We start from the raw sequence: 26,554 nt of genomic DNA on the forward strand, positions 1-26,554 counted from the left end.
AAAGAAAGAAAGAAAGGTTGGTTCAAAAGGCACATGGAAAATGAGACAAATTGGAATATGGAGTTTATCTCATAGAAATCCGTTACCATTATTATATCTTAATTGAACTGTTGTAACAGCTTCCTAACTGTTCTGCTTCTACTCTTGCCCTGTAAAATTTATTCTTTTCATAGCAGCCAGAATGATTTTTTAAAAAAACAAAATCCACATAAATAGTATCAGATCACTTCCTGATTAACTACCCCTCCCACACTGCAGTGCCTTAGAATGAGAGACAAAACTTCTTATCTTGATTTACAAGGGCCTCACTGGACAAGCTTTGCCCATCTCTCTGACCTGTGTTCTGATCTCATACAAGCCTGCATTCCCTGGGACTCGTTTCCCGCTGCCTGCTTTGCTCTCTTCCCACATCTCCGCATCCCTCTCTCCTTCCTATCAGATCAGGTTACCACTCAGATGGCTCCTCTTCAAAGAGACCTTCCCAGACCATCCAATCTAAGGACATTTCCTCCTAACCTCATCAGTTATTCTCTCTTACATCACTATTTTGATTCTGGCCATGACTTGTAAGGATCTTATATATTTGCTTATTATCAATCTCTTGACACAGAAGAATACTCCACCACAGCCTGATTCCCCCAGGTTCTTCTCAGTACCTAGAAGAGAGCTCATAGGAAGTGTTCTTTTCTTTTCTTGTTTTTTAAAGATTTTAAAGACACGGCGAGAGAGGGAACACAAGCAGGAGGAGTGAGAGAGGGAGAAGTAGGCTTCCTGCTGAGCGGGAGCCCAGTGTGGGGCTTGATCCCAGGACCCTGGGATTATGACCTGAGCCAAAGGCAAACACTTAACTGAGCCACTCAGGTGCCCTTCATAGGAAGTTTCAACAAATAATTGTGAATGATTAAATCCCCATATGAAGTTTTCCTTAGGCAAATTAAAGCTGTATTTTATTCTTTAAGCTCATTTTGCTCCTTTCCTGATTCTTCTCATACACGTTGCAGTTTGTATTATTTTATTTGAACCATGGCAATTCTAGGACAGTCACTGGCAATTTGAGCCCAAGGTGTCCTTTATCAGACTACTACGGGTTTGACAGAGCCTTGGCAACATGCAATGACACTGAGAGGGATCACACTTGGAATTCACATAAGCAGGGGACAGTCCTTAGTGTGATCTTTGTACCACCTGGGTTGGGAGTCATCCATTGCTCACTCAGACAGTCTTTCTTGGCCTAAAGGGCCAGGCTCTTAGAGCTGGCTCAGGTCCCTCAGCTTGACAGCTGCCTCCTCTTTTCTCCACACCTCTCCTGTGTGGTCCATGCTGAACAGATTGTGACTTCAGGTGGAGGTGGATATGGGGACAAGTATATATGGCTCTCTGGACTGGTTACACAGAGACTCTCAAATTCTGAAGATTTTCCTCTAACCATCACTGATCATCTAACATTATTCATTAATCATTCACTTATTGAATCCATTCATAGTCAGCAAATATTTATGTAAAAAGAATTATCTGCTAGGTACCCTAAGAGCTGGGTGACCAAAATAGGTAACGTCTTGCTCGCATAGAGGAGGAGGGGTGGCACTGAAGTCACAGACAAAGAAACAAGCCAGTTCCAGAGAAGATGTGTTTGGAAGCAAAGAAGATACTGGGATGGCGAATGACTGGATGGGTAGGATGGAGGCCCATGTTCCAAATGTCTTAGTCTTGCTGAGAAGATGACTTGAATGTTGGAAAGAAAGTCTTGTCAGGGTCTGAAGGAAGCACATTTTAGGTAGACAGGAGCAAAAGTCAAGGTCCCGGTAAACAAAAGAACTTGATGGGTCTGAGGAAGGAAACCCGGGTGGATAGAAAATAATGAGATGAAAGAGAGGGTCATGTTGATATCAGAGAGCTGAGAAGAAGGAAGAATCTATGAAGACTGAAGATACTAGAATCTTCTCGTCAATTTACACCAAATAGATCACCAGTCTTTTTGGCTATTGGATTGGAAATAACCATGGAAATACAGGCTCTATGTCCCTGAGAATGCCATGTGCTGTATTTGTTGCTGTCGTTCCAGCATCCTGCATGTTGCCTGGCACATGGTAAAAGCTTTGGACGTGTCTGTCAATGAATGAATAATGGAAAAGCTAAAATCATATTTTACGGAGCTCACCTCCGATCCTGATGTTCTGGGACCCTCAGAAAGGAAGAAAGCTGACAGGGATACCTGCATTTCTTCCCAGTGGGCCCATGAATATGAGGGCATAAAAGAGAACGGGTTTTGTCTAAGTCATTCAGATTTTCACTTGAGCATTACTTCTGTCCCCCACATTTGTAAATTCTGGACACTTTATCTTGAGGGTTTGCATAGAAACCTGAAAAAAATTCTTCATAGCCTTGCACCTGTTACTTTTCCTTTTTAGAAGCAGCTTTGAGGTAATGAGAATACTTATTTTTCCATAGCACACTTTTGTTAGAAAATGCTTCTAAATTACATGGAACACTTAGAAAAAAGGTGCTAGATAAATAAATGTGAGTTACAGAAGCCAAAATTACCAGCAACAGGGACTTCCTGTGTGAAAACAAAAACAAAGCATTCTTTCAAAATTAAAAAATTCAGTATATGGGGTTAATAAGAACAATAGTTTTATTGCTATTATCCAGTACAGATTTTCTGTCTACGTGGTCATGCCCAACGTTGTGGAGAGCCGAGATGGCAAGCTGAGTTATATCACTGCTCCCAATTTCATTTCCGACTTGTCTAATTGCTAATATCATACTTTGTGAAGGAATAGTGAGCCGTATGTCCTCAAACTTTGTCACATGAAGGCAGAAAATGGGGATACATGGTTCTTCCCTCTTCATTTCTGTCCTTTGATTCTTTTATCCAATCTAAAATTAAATGCTTGTTTATAAGAGTCTGGGAGAAAACATAATTAAAATAGAGCTTGAGTTTTCTTTACTGAGATACCCAAGAAATGGAACATAACACAACATATCAATGAATATTGACATGGGATTGGTTTGTATTGAAAGTTCATCAATTTATTATGTAGGAATAAATCTTTATTCAGTCCATATAGAGTATCAAGCACTTTGCTATATTGGGGATACAGTGATGAATCAAACTTCCTACTACTCCTGATGAAGTCACAAGCAGTTAGGAGTTACTCATTAAAAGGATCCTTTAAGGGCCACCTGGGTGGCTCAGTCATTGGGCATCTGCCTTTGGCTTAGGTCATGATCCCAGTGTCCTGGGACTGAGCGCCGCATTGGGCTTCCTGCTTGGCGAGAAGCTTGCTTCTCATTCTCCCTCTCCCTCTACCCCTCCCCCTGCTTGTGTTCCCTCTCTAACTGTGTCTCTCACTGTCAAATAAATAAATAAAATCTTTAAAAAAAAAAGGATCCTTTAAATGAAGTTTTCTCTTATAATAGGGTCCCATGGACTGGACACCAAGAAAGTATACTATTATAACAAGAATAAGTGGTTTGGATTCTTTGATGTTAAAAAGAAGAACACGTCTCCCTGCTCCTTCCCCCATGGTCAATTGAATCCAGCACTCAGCAATATATTCTTTGGAGTAAGTTTAAAATGGATTCACTGTCTGGCTTCAAAACACATTAATATTGCAGCATTAAAAAAGTTACTTAATCTTTCTGAACCACGATTTTCTTGTATGAATAATGTGGATCATAAAGTTTATCTACCTTGCAAACTTTTATGAGTATGAAAGCAAAGTCTAATTTTCCATTCCTGCCATGCAGTAGCTTCTCAATTAAATGCTAGCCAGCATCAGCATCAGCAACATTCTGTTACATTTTAAAATATTATTTGTTCCTTAGCTCTTTGAAGCAAATCTTTAGGTAAAACATCTTTTTTAAAAAAATTATTCTAGAATCTACATTGGAAAAAGATTGTGGTTACAAAAAAAATCTATGATTTTCATCATACTATTAACATACATGTTATATCCATGGCATTTTTTTAGTTCTACTCCAACTTATGACACAGAGTTCATAAAAAATAGTGAGCATGACTACATCAATCAATACTCAAAGAGAAAACCTTTCATCACCAGAAATTGTATCAAAAAAAGGAATTCATAGTCTATTTTGACCTTACCCAAATACAAACCTTGTATATTTTATGGCTTGTAGGTCATGTGGGGGTTCACAGGGCTCGTGATGTACTTGACTCACTTGAGGAGTTTTTCTTTTAAAATACATGCATATAGATCCAACACCAGACTTTCTGCATCTGAATTTTTATGACTGGCCTCCAACATCTTTATTTTTAAAAGCTCTCAACTTGATTCTTGGGGAAGATGGACTTTAACATGATCCCAAATTATCCCCTGCTCCTTGTGTTTATGCCTTATATTATCCCCTCCTCTGGGGTATGATGGGTAGGAACCGTGACTTGATTTTAACCTTTAGAAAGCACCAAAGGTGATGAGGTATACCCTTTTTGGTTATCTTACATAGGATTCTAACTTCTGCTTTAGATACTAGTTTCTCTCCCTTGCTGTTTTGATGGAACAAGCAGTCTATGGAGAGGTCCACAAGGCCAGTAATGTTGAGGTCTTGAGTCCAACAAACCACAAAGAACTAAATCCTAATAATCATGTGAGCAGACCTGTCTCCAACTGAGCCTCCTGATGAGGACTCACCCCTGGCCAACATCTTGATAGTAACTTTATGTGGAATCCAGATAATCCATGCCCAGCTTCTAAGCCACAAAGACTGGGAGATAATAAATGTGTGTTGCTCTAAATAGTTAAGCTGGAAATAATATTGTTATGCAGCAGTAGATAACTAACACAGTCCTGAAATGTAATCAGTGCCCACACCAGTGACCCCAAGCAGAGTTAAGAGCAGAGGTAAACTTGGTATGTTTTCCCACTAATTTTTAATTTTTATTACTTAATTCTGTTGGTGATGATGATGAATTATAATGATGATCAATTGTTATAAATATCCTTGGGGGTTTCCTTGGGGATTGGCAGTTGCATAACTGACTGATTTAATTTCTGGGCTCAACAGTCAAGTCTACATGAAAAGCCATAAATGAATTAAGACTTGAAATTTCAGTAGATTTTACTTACCCTCTCCCGTGAACATGGATGGGGCTATTCTTTCGGAATTGGTAAATTCTCAAAATCCTATTGATAAAATAAAACTAAATTTCTCCTTTATATTCAGGAACCCCCAAATCCTATGAATTTGACTAGTGAAACAAATCATTGAACAGCAGGGATTCTCCAAAGCTTTCCCATACATGATATTTCTTCTTAGAAAAGGAATCTCAATATCATCAAAGAAAACTCAATCACATGGAAGCCCCAAACCATACTTGATTATTAATATTTAGTATTATGATTGTATAAAGAAAACTAAGTTGTATTGTTCTGATTTCATCTAACATCTTAAAGTTTGTACTTAATCATTTGACTGATTCCAAGTTTTTAAAGTCCTCACATTTTCTTTCTCATTCCCATTTTGGAAATAAAAAGTCTGAGATTCAAAGGAGTTAAAATTGTTTCCATCAGACTAACAAATAGGTCAGAAGCAAAATAAAGAGGCAGGTCCATTGACTCCCACCCAGTGAAGAGTCTCTCTTCACTGGATGGTCTCTGCCTTTGTTTTCACCACAGCGTCAGGCAGGCTCCTTATTGCTTGGCATGTAAAAATTAAAAGTATAACTCACCATAAATGTATGATATAATTTGGCTTTAAAATAAGTGGCCAGAATTTGTGCATTTTAGATACTAGAAGTATTCATAAAGTTGTTAATAGAATATTGTGTAAAACCTGGGGCTCTTGGCTGTCTTAGTCAGTAGAGCATGTGACTCTTGATCTAGGGGTCGTGAGTTTGAGCCTCACACTGGGTATAGAAATTGCTTAAAAATAAAATCTTTTAAAAAAGGAATATTGTAATATTGTGTAAAAACTAAAGACTATAAAAATGTGAATGAATGGGAAGAGCTTGTTGTTTTGGCTTTCCTTCAGCATTATTTACAAATGACAATACATTTTCTTAAGCAGCTAGAAAGCAATAGAAGCTTTGCCATCAATAGTCTTTGAGCTCCTTGACTCAATGTAGCTGAAAAATGAGGTCTACGGAAGTTTACAAAACCCTGAATGATGTTAGAGTCTGGCCCTTTTATGATCAAGTGATCTTTTTGGCTTTAATGGGAAAAATAAATCATTGTTAAGAGATAATCTTGTCACATGGAAACCAAAAAGGTGCAATATCCATGATGCGACTTACCAAAAAACCGCCCTGCGGGATGGCGTAAAGCAAATAACAGTTTGTTTTGTTGTCGCTGTGGTTGGCAGTCAGAGTGAAATAGGCTTAAGAAAATACCTTGTTTTAAAAATAATAAGAAGGCACTATAATATTTAGCGCACTATATTAAGTACACTATATGCACTTAATAGAAAAGTGAATGGACTTGATATAAGGGCTATTTTATAAGAACAGAACTGCCAGTTGCTCACATTCTTTCTCTCCTTCCTCTTTTATTCAATTTTTGATGCTGCAAATAATATGAAAAGCATGAGGGTAACTCTAACATTAATGCTTTGCTTGGCATTGTGGCACAAATCTATATAAAAGTAGTTTAGATATAGTTGGTAACATGAAATTGTTTCTCTAATAGTTTATTTTCAATGGAGCTTATTCTTAGCATGTTCAAAATAAGCAAATTCATCTCTTTAAGCCAATGTTTAATTTGGATTATTATGCCAATAAGATCTGGGTGAATAAAGATATGCAAAGTGCAAGACTGTAAATTAATGGGAAAAAAACCCCTCTCCCATTTAAAACAACACACACGCAAAATCATATGCACACACACACACACACACATACACACGCCCACACACCCACATACCCAATTAAGATTCTTGGCCACGTAGATTACAGCATTTATATATTTTGTTCCTCCGGGTGTGAAAAAGTGAAGGAGGGTGTCCCTAAGATTCTTCCTTTAATTTTTTTTCCTTTATATGGAAAATATGTCTAAAATCCTGGTGGGAAGTAACTTCCTCCAGTTCAGAGAAATGGTTAGAGGGAATATTTGTTACTGTGTACTAAGAAACACCGGTCTGGAAAATTCCCACTCAGTTCTTGCCCCAGTGCTTCATAGTTCTCCCACTGGTTCACGGGCTTGGGAAGCTTCAAAGATATTTTCCAAAAAGGATGCCAGTCTTTCTTATCCCTTTTTTAAAGGGTGAAAGAGAACATCTAAGCAGTACCAAAGAGAGTCTGAACTGAATTTGGAGTTTGGGCAACAAGCCTAGATGGGCAGCTGAAACCAGAATGTTGATATCAGAAGGAGGGGAACTCAACCTAATGGGATTTCCAAGACCCACTGTCAAAAGTTCTCAAGACAGTTAGGCAGCATCTCACTGCTGAAGTCGGTCATTTGCAGAAGGACCCCCAAGCAAGAAAACCATCAGGTCACAGATCATTCCGAAGAATCAACACAGTGTCATAGGCTGTTGACAGGTTGACATCTAAGGTCATGGACCAGTTTTCTTTGGGGGATGCCCTCATAGAGTGGAAAAGTTGCATCAGCAAAATGTCACTGAAAGCTGTCACCAAATACAGTAAACAAGGGAGAGCACTGCTTATTCATGCACTGATGGCCCAGGAAATCAAGAGCTCTCAATGACTGCTGAAGGCTGCAATAGGATATTTTATGAAAGTAGTTTCTTGGTTGAAACACAGATACATAAAGCCCTACAGAGAATGGCAATGCCAGACTTCTTCATAACTGGGATGTTTGGCATTTTCCTCCACATTTTTCTTTCTTGACCTGTGTTAGTGAAACTGCTATGGCAGTACCTGTCACTTACAAACAGTGGAAAGCCTGCGTAGACATAGAGTGAATACCAAGTGTGTATAGCATGAAAGACATACTCACTTTTGTAAGAAGGTAATCAACAATTAAGGAATGGGAAATGCCCAATGGCAATAGTGGCTTTCAGCAAATGCTCTGAGTCAGAAGGATGATGATCTGGTCCTTTTTCACTTACTTGAAATATGACCTCAGGATATTATTTAACATCTCTGAACCTCAGTTTCCTCACCTTTAAAATGGGAACAATGATAGTGCCTATTCTATGGGAAGGTAGATAGCACTAAATTAAATGATATAAGTAAACCACTTAGTACAGTGCCTGGCACATAGTAAGTTATGAAAATATGTTAGCTACTTTTACAATAATAATAATAATTATTATTATCATCGTTACTAGTTATAATTAGAACATGCTTTTCAAAAGTGATCACTTTGAATTTAACTTGTATGTCATCTGATCTGGAAGTATAATGAGGGTATCCAATTCCTACTGATTTAGTGAGTCAAACAGAAAACCAAAACAAATTGAATCATTCAACTGGTGTATTTAGAATTGCTGATGATTATAGCATTCAAGAAAGTTAGTGAAATACATAAATTGCAATTGAACTGTTCTTGAAAATCCCCCAAATCAGTTTTCATTTGTCTAGCCTAATGGTGGGTAGGACTTGTTCATTTTTAAAATGTATATTTAGAACACACTAAAAAGGATACATTGTGGAATGTGAACATGAGGAAGACAAAAGGTGTTAATACAAAGGGAGTGTGCCAAAATCATGTATGTTCCATCTTTGAAAACAAACAAACAAAAGAATGTATTGCATTTCACATATCGCTTTATGCTTTTCATGGAATTATCTATCACTCACTGCCACCTTTTTTTCATTGCACACACACAGGCACATGCACGAAGGGGAGGCTACAATTTACACAGTCAGCCTCTTTGTATCCAGCACTGATTCTCTTCTAAGTTAGCTCTGTTGTTCAAGACCAGTGTGCAGATGGAGGGGAAGGTATGGTGTTAGCACCAAAAATTATGGGTCCACTCCAGAGATTTCATTCAAAGGATAATCTGATTAGCAAAATTTGAGACAGGCTGGTGTAGGCATTCTTTTATCATCTAATTCAAAAAACTCCACAACACAACTTGGACGAGATCACCAGTATCAAAGGTCCTAATGTAGCATAATTTGTGTTGAGCATGCTGCATTGTGACAGTGCTATAAACCAGGGAGACAGTTTACTGACAATTCTGTGCTACCAGATACCAACTCAGGCCTCTGTCCAGCTTTACATTGTCAACTCTCGTGGAAACATGAGCAGTTACACAGCCTCACAGGATGGGGAAGTCTGGATTGCAAAAGAGGAGATGGACAGATTTCATATTTTCATTGCAGATTTTTTTTTTTTTTTTTGCCTTTTCAAACTGCTGAGCATAATTTTTTTTTTTAAAGGCAGGAAATGCAACTAGTGTTTGTTTCTAGCATGGCTTCTGTTTTGAGATTTCTTCTTTGTAGAAGAAATGTGTTGCCCAGCTGTCTAGAATCCCAATCAGGATATGGCTTCAGTATGAAATATATTAAAAGAACGATTTTAGCTGGTTATAAGCAGGAACGAAAATGAGGCTGGGCCTATTTTATCCAATTTTTCCTCATAGAGGGGGCATTCTGGTTCAGTCCAAAAGGGGCCAATATGAATAAATGAGGTAAAGCTGAGTTCTGGGGTGTTTTGTTTTGTTTTGTTGTTATTTTGTTTGTTTGTTTTTGTTCCTCTTTTTGCCTTGGAAGGAGAGTTAATTGTGAAACATAAAGGTTCATATTAGTGAGCAAACAGAGCTAAGGAGATTCGCACTTATAAAGATTCTCAGAAATAAAAATCATGTGTCCGCTGGCCAAAAGTATTGCAGTCAACATTTAAAAGAGTGGTTCAACTCAAATTAAACTGTTGGAGGATTTAATGCTTCTCAGTATTAATATTTCTCTTATTTGCAACACACACACATTATTCAACAAATATTAATTAAAACCACCCTTTATGCACACCCGAGGGCTACTCTTGGTTAATGGGGGAGGTGACAAAGATGATCCCAGTCCTACCTTTTAAGATGTACAGAGATTTTTTTGCAGAGACAGCTATTTCAACCAGGCTTCTAAACGTAACCAACTTAAGATGTTTTAGCCTGCTTCTAGAACATTTTTTATTTTTTGTTTTTATTTTTTAAAATTCTTCGTTTTTTAAAGAGAAGTTTCAGGTTTACAGGAAAACTGAATGGAAAAGATAGAGTTCCCATACACCACCACTACCCTGTACCTCAACACACAATTCCCCTATTTTTAGCATTTTTTATTAGTGCAGTACATTTGTTACAATTGATGAAGCAATATTGATACATTATCATTAACTAAAGCTCATAGTTTAAGTTTCACTCTCAGTGTTGTATATTACATAGATTTGACAAATGGATACTGACATTTATCCACCATTATAATATCAAACAGAATAGCTACCCAGCCCTAAAAATTTCCGGTGCTCATTGTTTCATTCCCATCTCCCCCCAGATCCTTTGCTACCACTGATCTTTTATTGTCTCCATAGTTTTCCCTTTTCCAGATTGTCATAGAATTGGAATAATGCCATACAAAACCTTTTCAAGCTGCCTTCTTTCACTTAGCAATATGCTTTTAAGGGTCCTCCAAGTCTTTTGGTGACTTGATAGCTCATTTCTTTTTATCACCGAATAATATTCCATTATATGTATGTGCTACAGTTTGTTTACCCATTTACCTATTGATGGACATCTTTGTGACTTTCAAGTATTATCAATTATGTATAAAGCTGCTGGAAATATTGGTGCACAGGTTTTTGTGTGAACACGAATTCTGAAATCATTTGGGTCAATATCAAGGTGCACAACTGCTGGATAGTATGATATGAATATGTTTTCACATGAACCTACCAAACTATCTTTCAAAGTTCCCATACCATTCTGTATTTCAGCCAGCAGTGAATGTAAATCCCTGTTGCTCCACCCCCTTGTCAACATTTGGTGCTGCTGGTGGCTTAGCTTTGGGCTATCCTAACAGATGGTTAGTAGTATTGCATTATTGTTTTAATTTGTAATTCTTTGATGATATACGCATTTCCTAATTTTTAATTCTCTTACTCACCTATTACATATTTTTCTAACATCTATGATTTTGACCTTTATGCTTTCATCATTCATTTATTCAATTATTTATCCACATACAGTCAGTGTCTATTATATGCCAGGAACAATTTTTCAAAGCTAGGCAATTTTTCTTTCTTTTACCCTCTTGTTAGTCTTTTTTCATTTTCAGTTTGTCATATTCCACTAATTATTTATTTCACATAAACTCTTAGTTGGTTTTTCTCTCTGGTCTATTAATCTCCAAGTAAACTGGCTTTCTCTTATTTCTCTGGTGATAATTGTTTCATTTCTTCAAATTTCTCTTGCTCCTTTCAAAACTTTAATCATTATAGATTCATAATACAAACAACACAAAGTCTGAAATATTGGTAGAGATGAAACTACTGGAAAAAAATGAAGAGAAGAAATCACTTACCTTGGTTGACAATAAATCTTAACTTCTGTATTGTTGCCAGATTGCCACTAACTCGGTATATTCCATCAACATCTAGACCTGAAAATAAAAGGGCATGTTTTATATTTGCTCATAAAAGAACTGAGACGGTAAAAGAAAAAAAAAATGTGGGAAGGAAGGTAGTAGTAAATCAACACCAAATATCCCTTCCTCACAGAGAAGACAAATTTCTCTAAACCAAGCAATCTTCAATAATTCAAATTCAACAAATTAATAATAAAGTTCAGTCACAGCCAATCATCAACAAATTTGAATCTAGTTGAATCATAGAAGAGTAATAGATAGCATTGGATTTTACACTATAGTTATGTTACTCATATAGTTAAGATTCAGTCCTAAGGAAAACACAGGAATTAAACTGGTGGTAGGTAGGAGAAGAACCTTCAGATATATATGACTGCCCCTTCCTGGACAGAAAATAACCCAAGTGATTTATAGAATCTTCCTTCCTTTTTTCCTCCTTCCCTCCCCACCTTCCTTTCTTATTCTATTCTATTCTATTCTATTCTATTCTATTCTATTCTATTCTATTCCATTCTACTCTGTCCTATCCTGTGCCATCCCATCGCATTCAGTTCCCTTCCCTTTTTCTTATAATCCTATAGCATAACATGCATTGGTCAAACTCTTTTAAATTACAGAAGAAAATTCTATTCCTGTTGTATGTAACTAGTTTAATAATCTCTGGGATATTACAGGTAATGGGGGTACTCTATTATGGAGGGATAATAAAGGAAAAAAACCTTTGACAAAATGCTGAAATTAGTTTCAGAGTATTTTAAAACTAGTCATCTATAATTCAGAATAACATATCCTGGCAGTGGATTTGGATACTCAACATTTGTTTTCCACACATTTATTTATAGCATCTAGTTATTTCCATGACCAAATTATCGAAAAATGAGGAAACAGAAAAATAGAAAGAGAAACACTTACTGAAACACTGTTATTGTTCTTAAAGTATGTGAATAACATAATTTTAATGTCAAGAGTGTATGTTTCTTGATGTTTCCAGGCCCTCAGAGAGCCCGGGGATGAGGCTACCACCCAACTATTTTAGCTGTTTCTCTTGGGAAATGGCATAGAACCATGATTAAACATTGTAATTCTCAGTCATAAGTGTTAAATAAGACGGTAGAAATTATTGCCATAATATAATGGAATAAGGGCTTTGTAAAGCTCTTAACTGACATGAAATGATCTCTTTTTATAGTAGGAACCTTTCTGCCATCGTGCAAAATATTTCATCAAGAGTTTAGGGTGGAATAACATAACTTGCAACATTGGCACTGATGATAAAAGTCAAAACAATCATTCATTGTTTTTTAATACTCTTTTAAAGAGCATTTTTTAGTTTATAGCAAAATTGAAGGGAAGGTACAGAGATTTCCCATATGCTCCCTGTCCCTCACAGAGGCATAGCTTTCCCAATTATCAGCAGCACCCGCTAGAGTGATACATTTTTACAATTGAGGAGCCTACACTGATACATCATAATCAATGTTTATTGTTGCATTATGGTCCATCTTGGTGTTGTACATTCTATGGTTTTGGATAAAAGCATAATGACATATATCCATCATTATAGAATGATACAAAGCATTTCCCCTCTGCTATAAATCTCTCTGCCCACTTATTCATCTTCATGATTTTTACCCTTCCATGTGAAAAACTATAGAGAAATTAGGAATAATATCAATAAAAGGGAAGAGTTGTTAGCAAATGTTAATTGGTTTAAGTTTTGTAGTTCTAAAATAATCTAACAATAAACCACTCTCTCTGTCCCTTCATGAGAATTATGAATTTATGAGGAATTACGATGGGGCTGGACACCTAAGAGTGTGTGTGTGTATAAGACACATTTATAAAAATCACATATATTATTTCTTCCTAATGCACAAAATAGCTCCATTAATCAGAAGTTACCCCAGTGTGTTTGCTTGTAAGTACAATGTGCACTTGACAACTGAAATATAACAATAACCCTAATTAAAATTTTTTTTAACATTTAACTCCTAGTTTTAGTATGTGACTATTTTGGTCTTCAGTTTATACAAATATACCCAGAACTTTATAATCTGTTACTCATTGCTTTCTTTGCTTTGTCATTAGCTAGTGTTTAGTAGGTAGATTTAACCTGTAAAATTTTAAATAATTTAAAATTTAAAATAAATAGATTTTATTTAAATAAAATAGATTTAATTTAATTTAATTTAATTTTATTTAAATAAAATAGATTTAATTTAAAACAAAATAGATTTATTTAAAATTTATTTAAAATAAATAGATTTATTTAAAATCTATTTAAAATAAATAGATTTTAAAAATATTAACGCTTTCAACTAATTATGTCCCTTTCAAAGTACTCCCTCTTGGGGTTATATTTAAATTTTTTTGAACATGTAGCTCTTAGAAAACATATTTTGGGGAATTCTTTAAAATTACCTTCAGTGGCTCTCCTTATTATCTGCACAAAAATTTTTCTGGTGGCAAGTTTGGGGCGTTTGGTAATAATTTTGGAATTGGAATGAGAGAAAGGTCATTCAAAACCATAATTGGTGGATAATGTCATCTTGCTTGCCACCACAAACAGACAAAATTTCACGAGTTGAAAGTGGTCTGGTATTTTCCCATGAGTTATCAATTTCTTTGAAAGAATTTAAGAAAAAGAATATTTTAGTAAATAGAAACATTGATGCACTAGGCAGACCAACATTCCCCAAGTGAGAAATCTTCATAAGCTATTTATAGAATTGGTTAAAGTAGCCCAATTTAAAATAACAATTCAAGGTGGAATGTTGCTTATAATCTATTACAATATAAACAAGAAAATTTACTATATAATTCTTTTTAGGATCAATTTTTGTTTTGCTAATTAGACCCTTATCAGAGGTGAATAGTAAATGATGTTTCTTGGATGTCGATGAATTTTTGTTGCAAATAAGGACCTTACTTAAGTTTTACTTTATCTGCACAGCTCTTTATTTAAGGTAGAAAATCAAGCACACTTCTATTTTGAACCTGGGACTTTTTTCTAATTATTTTATATGTTATTGGAAATGCATAGGTTGTCTAGAGCTGTAAACTGAAGTTTAATTACTGAAATTACTCAGGGTCCACAAGATTTTTTTTCCTTTTCTAGAAATTTAAAGTTACTACATGAGAAGTAACCCCCCCTTGGTGTTTCATAAATTTCAGTAGAGGGTTTTTTTCTTTCTTTCTTTCTTTCTTTTTTTTTTTAAGTTGGGTAATCAAAAACATTTGAAAGACCAGTATGGGCTGGATATATTACGCTTGAGCAATTGGAAAACACTATACTGTTTAAACAAAGCGGCCTCATCCTAAATTAATAACCCAATTTTCTTCTGGGATAAAAGGAGGGAGGGCTGGGGATGGAGACAGGGAGTGTAACTCAGACCAGTGCCACCACTGTGGTTATAGAACTAAGTCACAGCAGAGAAACTGCTTTGTGGCTTAAGATAGAAACCAGAAAGTAAGAGGGAGTAAAGCAAAACATATTAGATGCAATTTGAATCTAACTTGACACAACTTCCAAGCCCTTTAGATTCAGAGATATCAACACCATATATCTTGTGAAGGATAACCGTCCCTGGCATTAGTGGCTCCTGCTTCAAACGGCTCATGCTCCCCTGCTATCATACTTTTTAAATTACATAAATAGAGTGAAAATGACAAAGTACATATTAAAAAGGAGGGTATTACATTTTGCAAAATAATCTGGAACATATCAGGGAATCTTAGCAGTGATAAATTATATAGGTACAGTCTTGAAGTTGATTAGTTTTCCCCCGAATGCCTCACAGAGTGGCAAACCCAAAGTCCTAGGAATTATGACCTAAATTGCAGTGATTCACGTGCCATCCTCTCTTTGCTCCAAGAACTTTGAAAGTTATGCCAAGCCAAACCAATGTAAATTGGTGGATTTGGACATCCTTTTCATGACCACATTATCCTTGCTGGATTTCAAACTACTTATTTTGGAAATATAATTAGACCTCGTATGATTTTTAAATGTGCAATGTCTTCAAGGTACCCATGTTGTGCTTTGGTGAAGTTTGGAGAGAAATCACTTTGAAAGGTACTTTTTTCAAGAAAATACCATGACTGGATGCTGACAAGAACTTTTCTTGTTATGCTAAAAATAATTTGGGAACATGGTGAAACTGAAACTGTCATTCTCCTTTTTTTTTTTTTTCAATCAAACTGGCATTAATGGCAGTAATGAAAAATTCTCTGAAGAAATCCATGTTCACTGAAAGGTCATTTATTTGTTCATCATCAGTTGACCTTCTTAGGTTTCAAAATAGTGTTTACCATTGACAGAAATCACTGGGTATTGCTATAGGAAACTTACAGAAGTCTCTCTCCCCTACTCTATCCCCCCACCCACCACCTTTTCTTCTGAAGAAGCTTAGAGTAGGATAGGCACACAATTAGGAGTTATTAGACCAAATGGTGGTCTAAACCCAGTGGAAAGAATGCAGCTGTCATGAGTAATTCCCACTATAAATCTTAGACACTTTCCAAAAAGAAATCTAAGAGACCAGCACTGTTTCCAGAGTTGACTGGCTTATCTGCCAAAATACAGGCAGTTTTTAACAATGCAGATGAGCCTGTTAAAAATAGTTGCAAACTGCGTATTAGGTAGCATTTTTGGTAGCTTGAATGATGGGCAAACCACGAAGATGGAGAATTTGAGCCTGGTTGAGAGGTGTGCCCCAAAAGCTCGCTTGTTTTTCTGGAACATAACAAAATGCATCTGAACCCCTGGAGTCTGAATTGTGGGCTGGGAATTTTATGCAAACAGCCCCTCTCCTGAGATTTATGGCACTTCCTAATTCCTGGGAGGCCAGAGCTACCACAAGAAGAGTCATTCTTGCAATTCTTCGGTCTTCTGGCTTTCCCCTCTGGCCAAAACCGATGAGCATGGGAACACCCAGTATGCACCCAAAGAGCTGCACATTTCTTTCTCAGTCTTTCTGAAGGTCCTACTCAAGTTCAGAGCTGAACATGAGGGGAAGTTAGTGCGCCTTTCTGACCTATTCCTCCGCCCCTAAATTATCTCCAACCTTCTATCGCCAACTTATTTGTTCTCACACTTTAAATTCAATGACTGAGAGAATAGGATATAATCTGAAACTCTAAATTTAATTCTTGCTCTGTCTCAATGGCTGGTATTTATGCTGCATCTATTTACCGGCTTTATTTGACTATTAATAACTTCTTGTGAGATATCCATCATTCAAGAATGATTAGCTTAGGAAATAGTTGACACAATTCTGATTGTCAAACAATAATATTTTTCTACATGTTAACTTTATGATTTTATAATAGCCATTATGAGTAGATTTTTTTCACTATAGAGGCAAATATACTTCTCAGGCAAAATTGAAAATTAAAGCACACAAAATATACAAAAATATTATATCTACCCCATTCTGCTATCCAAAGATAGTTATTGCTAACAACTCAGTTTTAGTTCTTTTTGTTGTTACTCCTTTTATGTTAATGTGTCATATTTCTGTTTATTAATTTAACTTTGAGTGGTATTTCTTGACTCCCTATTATAAAAGATAATGAGTCTAGTGCATAGTTTTTATGTAATCTCTCTGGACTGGCCTATTTCTATTTCTTAGATCAAATTACCACTGTGCTATAGAAAAATAAGAAACTTAGTGCATTTCCCCTTCCTTCCCCTTCTCTCCCTCATGGTCCCAAATTTATCCTTTACATTATTGCTTGTGTTCTCAGAGTTTAGATTATTTTATTTTATTATTTATATTTTGTGACTTACCTATAATTCGGTATTAACTACCACTAAAAGAAGAAGAAGAAGAAGAAGAAGAAGAAGAAGAGGAGGAGGAGGAGGAAGAGTAATTGGGTTCAACACTAAAATTTTGCTTCACAAAGTTGTTCTCCCAAAAGGCCTGATATGTACCCTTTTTTTGCAAGTTCCTTCCTTTCCTCAAATTAAGCAGTGCCCAAAAGAACTTTCTGCGACAATGGAAATATTCCCTCTACCTGTTTTATCTACATGTCCAAACCAGTTGCCACTGACCACATTTGGCTGACTACTGAGTGCTTGAAATGTGTTTAGTACAATGGAATTTTTGTTTTACTTAATTTTAAATAATGTAACTTTGTGACTACCAAATTGGATAGTGCAGCTTGAGGTCACAGGGAACTATTTGTGTTCCACTATTACTTTCTCTTGGATTTCATAAACTTGGAGATTTATAAACTTTTACTTTTCTAACTTCAAAAAAAATCTTTCATTATCTTCTAGTATCTCTGCTGTTATGTTTTTTATTAAATTGATCATTGATGCTTTGTAGGTCAATTGCTTTGCCTTTCAAGATTTTTTTTTAAAGATTTTTCTCTTTAAACTTGTACAAGTAAAATTTTGCTCTGATGTGTCTACATCTAGGCCCTTTCAGTCAGAAAATTTTTTATATTGTTTTCTTGATTGATCCTTTATTATTTCTTTTCCATCTAAAACTACTTTAAGATGAATGTTGTTCCAATATCTGATTGCCCTTAAGATTGAAAGAGCAAATTAATTACAATATATGGTGGGTTGTGGGTATTTTTTGTTTGCTCACATCTCTTTTCTCCTCCATTGGCTTCAATCTCACATGGGCAGACTGAATGAAGGTTTCCTGTAGAACGAAGGGGTGAGTAGAAGTAAGCTAGTAGTTCTTCAGCTATCAAGGGAGGGAGGACCTTATTTTGGATAAGGAATACTTGCGCCGTTTTGTTCCTGGGCAAAGCTCTCTAACTCTGTGTCTATTATATAGAGAGGACTTGAGTTACCTTATTCTCCATGGCCTTCTTTCTTTGTTATCTCTCCTCTGTCCTTGTAGAACTTATTCTCAGGCTCCGGCAGCTGCTGCAGGTGATTGCTTGGTAGAGGATACAGGGAGAGGGGCCCAGGTCTCCCAGATATTAGGTCTGATGTTTACTGAATTATTTATTTATTATCCTCTTGCCAATTTCTATTCTTTTTATTCAACTCCAAGTTTGGATATTCTCTAGAACATCCCTGGAAAGAATTGTGCCTAATTACTCTGTCTGGGGATGGTGTTTCTTCTGGTCTAATTTCTCCACTTGTTTGATCCCATCTGCTTTCTGTCTTCCTGGAATTTCTATTTCTGGTTGGATGGTGGCACCTTTTCTGTTTTCAGCACCATTATTATTTTCTTTCTTTTTCAGCATATCTTTTCTATTATTTCATCGGTTTTTTTTGAGGAAGAAGTATCAGACTTTTTTTTTCAGTATGCCAGCTTGAATAGGGCTTTGCATTGTTTGTAAAGATGGACTTTTTAAAGTTGAATACTAAAGTTTCATTTGATTGTGAAAATAACTGCTGTGTAATAATTTTCTCTGTTGGCATATGGGATATAAATGACCTGGGATTACATTAGGAACATTTGAAATACTCATGTGTCTCTAATTCTAATGTGGGGAAAACACATTACTATGGGGCCTAGGATAAGTAGACCCCTCATTTTCTTTTATTTCTCCAACTCCTGTCCTTTTTCATATTTATTATATTATCACTTACGATTTCTCACAGGTTCCCTTATTACTGTGATTTATTTTTTTCTCTTCCATTTGTTTCATGAGCCCTTTCTTTCACATTTTCATCTCATTTTGATATTTTTTCCTACCCTCCTTGTTATCTCTGCTATAAAATCTTATAGAGACAATTGTCACAGTAAGTTTTTCTTTTTAATCTGACAAAACATCTACTTTCAATTAGTTTAATTTTGATTATTGAAGTATAGTTGATATATAATGTTGTATTAGTTTCAGGTACCCCACATAGTGATTTGACAATTCTATACATTATCTTTAGCTTTCCTTAACTATATTTGTTTGATTGATTTGGGTAATAGTCTTTTCAATGACTTATGTCTGAATGAAATGAGTTTTTCATCTAGCAGACATTTTGTGGTAGACTCATAGGGAAAAGAAGAATTTTAGCCCTCTAAAGATATGAAAGAGATACATATTTGTTGCTAAATTTTTTTAAGAAATGGTAGAGTGAAAAAAGAGGTCACTAAGAGAAGGGTGCTTTTTTATTTCTGAGAAAACTGTTTATGACCTGTGATGTTGATAAATGTGACATTATTTCATATTGTTTATATAGCTAGTGTTTTAGATAAGGACTAAATTCCAGATTTAAATTAATGTCTTAAAGTTAAAAGCACAGAGTAAATAATATATGGTACTACGGACAAAATGTTATCAAACATAGAATTTTGGAGCAGAAGGAGAGATGTTGGCTTTTCTTCAAGGACTAGTCATTGAACAATTATGTAGTTAGGATCATTATCAAATTCTACTCTCCCATGTCTCCCTCCTCCACCCCCCGTGAAACTCATATCTGTTTAAGGTGTTATAGGAAATAATATTGTTTAGGATGCTAGACAAAAAGAGTTACATGTGTATTTATCATTCATTCATTCATATTTGCTATTTGCCTAGGCCTGACCTCTTAACCAGTTTTGTCCTATTTGAGCATCTGAGAAGATAAACTAAAATTGGGAGAGGAAAAGGACAAAATATCCCGTGTTAAGAGCATTACTTCTTGTGTTTCTTGGTGGTCCTGTATTGTACCATTTATATCTTGAAAAGATCTATGCACTAGTATTTGTGGATGGGGGTGGCAGATGGCTGACTTTCTTAACTTTTAAGTATTCATCTTATTATTTTTGAAGATTTTGCATATGTATGTATGTATTTAGAGAGCACAAGCAGGGTGAGGGGCACAGGGAGAGAGAGACTCTCAAGCCAGCCTGGAGCTGAGCTCAAAGCCCCACCTCCCACAACCCGAGACCATGACCTGAGCAGAAACCAAGAGTCTGGCACTCAACCAACTGAGCTACCAAGGTGCCCCTACTATTATTAAATATTATTATTATTATTCTTGTATAGAGTTACACTGTTAGAAAAGAATTGGAAAACCCTTTATTGAATCAGTTTCCCATCTGTCTAGTTTCCTTTAAGTCGGACATTGGACACTTTGAGAGGTATAGGAGAATCACACCAAATTCTTTAAATGTTACCAGAGACACAAAAGCCATCCTCCTTAATATGCAAATCTCCTCAATGTGCGCTGTCCTTTGTCACTCTTAGAATCTTCTCCTTACATTTCTCCTTAGTTCTTATCGTATATTTCACTAACTGTTTCAGAATTGGAGATGCTTATCCATACCATCAGAGTCCAGAAAAGTGAGAGCAGTTCACAAAAAGTCCTGTGAAAACTCGCATCAGTACTGAGGGCTAGCTCCTGGTTTCTACTCACTGCAATTCTTTTTATGTATTGGGCTTATTTTTGCATATAACCTCCGTACATTTCATTCAGCTCATATTCCATTTAGACATACCACTGAGCCAATTACCTTTAAAATCATGCTTTTAAATGTACAGACTACTAATTGATAGGCAAATAAGGATAAAAACAAAAGGAAAAGAAGTTACAACATACCAGTGTGATATGGGTGAAAGTCATTTGTATACCCTCCTTAAGACCTGAGTAAAATGAAATGAGAGCCTAAAGATGGCATCCCATGTGTGGCTCCTCATGTCTTAACGATGATCCTTCCATATCTGTCTAAACCCAGCCATGAATTTGAGACCTAACAATATGAAGACTGTAGGATATAGATACAAATATGGTTTATAGAATTATATCGATGTTAGACTCATTCTCAAGGTATCTCAAAGTATCTCAAGGTAAAAAGGATCTCTAAGAGACCTTGAATCCGCCTGTGAATAGGAAACCCAATGTCCTTGATTTGACAGGACAAAAGGTAAAGAACTGAAATGAATTCTGCAAAGTGGAAAGTCAAGTACCTGGAAATAGTCTTTGATAAATTCTCTTACATGTTTTTTTCTTTTCTTTACTTTCTCTCTCTCTCTTTTCTTAGTCTTACAGACAAATATTGGCCAATGATTCTGATTATGATTAAGTGAGAGCTCTCATCTTGAGGAAAAACTTCATGTATCTGGAAGATATGGAAGTGGAAGGTTGTGTTTGGTTCATTGCATCTCATACTCTGAGTTTCTTTTATGTTTGAGTTCCATTGTTATTGTTCTGCAGTGATTGTGCTGATGTAAATTTGGTATTGTGACTTGTTCAGAGTGTTTCTTTAAAATAAATAGAAGTAATAAGAACAGACTAATTTGGTCAGCCATTATCATCTGGTAGTTTGCAAGCAAATGCATTAGCCTAAGGTGAATTTAAAGAGCCATGGGTGACCACCACTGTGGGATAGGTAGAGCAGGCTTAATGAAAGAAAACGAGCTTCCTGAAGATGCTATTCCTAAGGAAAGCTTGGAGCTTAGGAAGGAATGATTTGTAGACTATGCCCATGCATGCTTTTTCTTTCAACAATTTTAGCTACAAACTTTTCCATAAGTTAGTGGCATGCACTAAAAAGCTTACCAACACAAACAAGAAGAAAACACTGAAAAATGGTTCCTTTGGTGATGAAGTCATCAGAGTTACATAAAATCTAGTCTTTAATCCTATTACACTTGAAATAGATAATTTAAAATTCATATATTTGCTCTCATTCTTTTCAATCCCCCACCTCTTTTTTTTTTTTTTTTTTAAACATCTAAACAAAGTGACCTCATTGTTTTCCATTGGACTTTTTTTAAAACATTGGCGGGGATGATTGAGATTCAGGAATGTGGGAAAATGGATTCCCAAACCACGTCCCTCCCCTTTCATTCTGAACTGTAATTTTTGGCTTGGCTTGAATCACAGTCATCGCATTTCAGCCTGAATCTCTCTGTAAAGTGATCTTTCTTAAACATTTCTCTCACTCATCAAGGGATCAGAAACAAAGCTGTTCTAGTCTTTCAGCAAAACACTTACAAGCAGCTTTTACTGAGAAGTTGCAAGAGCTAAATTTCCTCTAAAATTGTTTGAAAAGCGAACATTTTCAGTGCCTCGTTGTCCTTTTTGTGAATCTTGTCATCTGTATGCCATGAGCTCCAGCAGCTATTTTAATCTGTTTTTGTTTGCAATCCATTTGGTGTCCACCCAAGGAAATGCAGGTGATTCTAATTAACTTACTGCTGAAGATGTAGGAAAAAAATATCTCAATTGTGTCGCACAGAATTATACACTTAAAACCTTTCTTCTATTATTTATAACATATTATTAATGAAAATGATTGTATGAATATGTTTACCACCTAATTCATTGCTGTTCACTTTTTTAAATCAATGAGGCTTATGGCACAGAAAAAAGCCACACACATACACAAGTACACAGACACAATACAGACCCCAAGACTGCTTGCCAACTTTTATTTAACAAGAGTAGCAACTTAAAAATAACATTATTTTTACTTTGTGCAACATAGTTTAATATCTGAAATAACCCTGTTCCAATAAAAACCTATTGAAATACTCTCAGCCTAACTCTGCCCTGAAGGTAAAAGTGATTAATTGAAAGATTTTGGCAGATCTCTGCTCACCACCAGGGCAGTTTAATTTAGAACACATTCAACCATTTCTCAGTGTCTCTGTGTTGGTGGAGCATAACTTTTGATCTTCTTTGGGGAGGTGCCTCTAATTCAGACCCTTTAGCTAGCCACTTCCTGGAGGGTTTTGATGGTTTGCTTCTGCTAAGCATTCAGGTGAGAGAGAGCCCTTCTGGCTGCTGCTTCTAAAGTGGGGTAGGGAAGCAGAATTCCAGACACAAAGGCAAAATATACTATAAACGTGTTTGAGTATATCTACTATCGAAGTCCTATTTAGATCACGGACAAACTTGTGAGAAATTCTGGTGCCATTAGACTCCTCTCTACTTAAAGAAGATGCTCCTGGTCGTAAGACTAAAAAGACTAAACTTCCTTTTCTCAGGAAATATAAGATTATCATTTTCTTTTTGCTAATACAGGAGAGAGTATCATGTCGGTATTGTTAATACTTCTGCTAAACAGAGAGATACAGCTAGCACACAATCTTCCCTTTTTGGCCAATGGACCTGTGCTAAATTATCGTTCAACAGAGGGAAAGGAAAATTCCAATATAGTCTGGATAGAAAGACCTTGAGTTGGTGAACTCCAACTTTGCATACCACTTAACACATTGACTAAGCACTTATTATACGGCAAAAGTGTGGTAGGCACTGGAGTTACAGCAATGGACTGAGTACAGGGTCCAGATATTACAGAGCTATAGTGCTAGTATTGTTCTGAGGCACTAGTGGTAAATCCTGCACAGAGATCGATGAGTTAGTAACAATGGCACTTGCAATCTCTAATATCTTCCCACATGCAACACATCTGAGCAATACACTCAGGTTAGTATGTGCTCTATAGCCAAGTTTAAAAGGAAACAACACTATGATATATATTCAGTTTTTACATTATATCATCAAACAGTTATGCAAAATGTTAGATATAATACATATATATTAGGCAGTCCACTATATATAACTATCTGGTATATATATTATATATACATTATGCATTACCCTATTAATAGTAATTATCTGTGTATGGTGGGATTATAAAAATGATTCTGGTTTTCTTTATTATTTTATGTATTTCTGACTATTTTGTATGTGTGCATATGTATACATATATGCATATGAAGACTATGTATGTTATATAAACAAAAACAATAATGATAGTTATTTCATTACCAAAATATCATGCCATAGATTACATTTCTTTGTTACAGTATGGGTTTATATTCCTATAAGCTCATTTGAAAGAGATTGAGAGATAAAACTATTGAGTAGAGTATAGTTATTGAGTATTTACTATCCTTGAGTATCCTTGAATGTACTATTGCGTATCTCTAATTTATCTGAAACATGCTTTAAGACCCATGATATCAGATTCCAAATCTTTATGAGACACAGTAGAAATTTCAAAATTAAAGTATTTTACAAACTATTCTAGTATTAGACAAATCACATGCAGGTCTGAAAATACAAATACAAGGTTTCTGAGATGGAGCCAAAAAGACATAATCCCTTCCCCTAATTAGAAGCTCTAACTATCGTTGGACAATATGTAGCATTGTCAATTCATGATAGCAGGTCTTGTGCAAAAAGAAATGCAGAGATTAAGACCCAAAGTTAGCACTGGGTTTGGCTTTTTAACTTCAACCATCACTCCATAAGAAGAGAGGTAAGGCAAGTCCTTTTGGTAGTACAGGAGAGACCTACCTCCTCAGCTTTATTCTTTACTACTTGAGGGCTGTTAACCATCGAGTAAAGCATTGCACACACTCCAGGTACTCAAAACATTACTTGTTGACTTAAAAAAAGACATTCCAATACCAATTGTTTCCTTACTTAAACTCATCTGGTGTAATACAAACCAGATTTCCTGCTTCTGGAGGATTTTGTCACAGAACTCTACATAAAACGTCTTATTGAACTATTTCTGGGTGTGTATGCATATTTAGCATCTATCATTTCTTTCTGATCTGTTGTTACAGAAAGAAGGTATATTAAACTAAGATGTGCTACATATGTTCATGTTCATTAATATAATATTTATTGAGTGTCTATCCCATAGATGTAATTTTCTAAATGGTAAGAAGCCAAGTTACAAATATATCTCATGTTTTCCATTGTATGAAATTTAAATAGTGTCTCAATTTCCCCATTTTCCCTAAGGGCTGGCAGATTTTGAATCTTAAGAATTTTAGAAAATCCATGATGATTCACTCTAGCTGACTCTTGAAGTGCTGCAGAAGTTAGAAATGAAAGATGTCCATTTGGAGACCTGGACTTTATACCCATCGGTCCCCAACGTTAGTCTGAACATTAATTACAGAGGCTATATTTATGGTATCTTTTCAGAAGTTTGGGGATAAAAGCTCTGTCCTAAAGTGATAATTTTTATACAATTTTGCTTTTGTCTAAAATTGTGCAATTAGAATTTTATTCCTTTGTCTTCAAATCCCTTGGAAGGATTGCATGTCAAACCTCACTGATCACGTGCACTTTAGTGCAGATTAATCTATTCGGTGTTGTCCTGACAGCAGACTTCAGCTACAGGGAGAGAAAGTACAACAAGACTTCACTTGTGTAGGGTATGGGACAGGCAAAGATAGAGGATAAGAGCGCAAGTGTGATACACAACGGGAAAGAAACAGAAAGGGGAAGTGGGTGTCCTCTATTGGTTTCAAGTTAATCCAAGGTAGTTGTCACTATCCAAATGTTTACTCTGCCTGGATTTTCTATTTTCAGATGTATCAGGATACAGGGAAATGGTAAGAAATACCTTACTATATTTAAAGAAGGTACAATTTACTCTTGGGCGCCTGGGTGGCTCAGTGGGTTAAGCCGCTGCCTTCGGCTCAGGTCATGATCTCAGGGTCCTGGGATCGAGTCCGGCATCGGGCTCTCTGCTCAGCAGGGAGCCTGTTTCCTCCTCTCTCTCTCTCTGCCTGCCTCTCTGCCTACTTGTGATCTCTCTCTGTCAAATAAATAAATAAAGTCTTTAAAAAAAAAAACATAATTTACTCTTATTAGCACAATTTTCTATCATGTGAAAAGTGTAATAAATTATCTTTCTTCAGACAACTTATACAATGATTTTTTTCACATAAGTGAGTATAATGCTCTAAACTGAGGTTCAGAGCTGAGTTTATATAAATCCATAGGGGAATTTGCTCTACAGTTTGAAACTTTGTGAAGACATACATTGTTTGTCCTTGGAATCATGAGATCTCTGCAAATCAGGCCTTTCTTCTTTCAGCACCATGCTTGCAGAAAACGGTCTTGGAGACTCCTCCCACCGTGTCGTTCTCCTGCACCTGCGCTGTGTGTGGAGCTGCCTGTTTTAGACCACTGGCTCCATCAAAAACCTCTCAACCCTGTAGTGACTTTAAGTCTCCCCAAGTAACTCAGTCTAAGACTCATAAGCAGGAGAAAAACTGCCCTGAATGATGACGGCCTCATGAGGTTCCAGATTCCCAGTCTACTCTCAAGTTTTCAAACAAACCCTAACAAAGACTATTAGACCCAGAAACAAATGCACTTCTATTAATTCATGGCCATAATATCAA

At 36.0% G+C, this 26,554-nt stretch overlaps 1 protein-coding gene across 1 annotated transcript in view; it reads right to left on the reverse strand.

Moving 5' to 3' along the window:
* Positions 1-26,554, reverse strand: part of ARHGAP15 (Rho GTPase activating protein 15) — a 611,884-nt gene that overhangs the window by 180,916 nt on the left and 404,414 nt on the right. The window contains exon 11 of the mRNA XM_059394353.1: positions 11,438-11,515. Within this exon, the coding sequence (XP_059250336.1) occupies positions 11,438-11,515 (78 nt within the window). The remainder of the gene's footprint in view (positions 1-11,437; positions 11,516-26,554) is intronic.

Source organism: Mustela nigripes, chromosome 3 (assembly GCF_022355385.1).
Source record: "Mustela nigripes isolate SB6536 chromosome 3, MUSNIG.SB6536, whole genome shotgun sequence".
In the NCBI taxonomy this organism is placed as follows: domain Eukaryota; kingdom Metazoa; phylum Chordata; class Mammalia; order Carnivora; family Mustelidae; genus Mustela; species Mustela nigripes.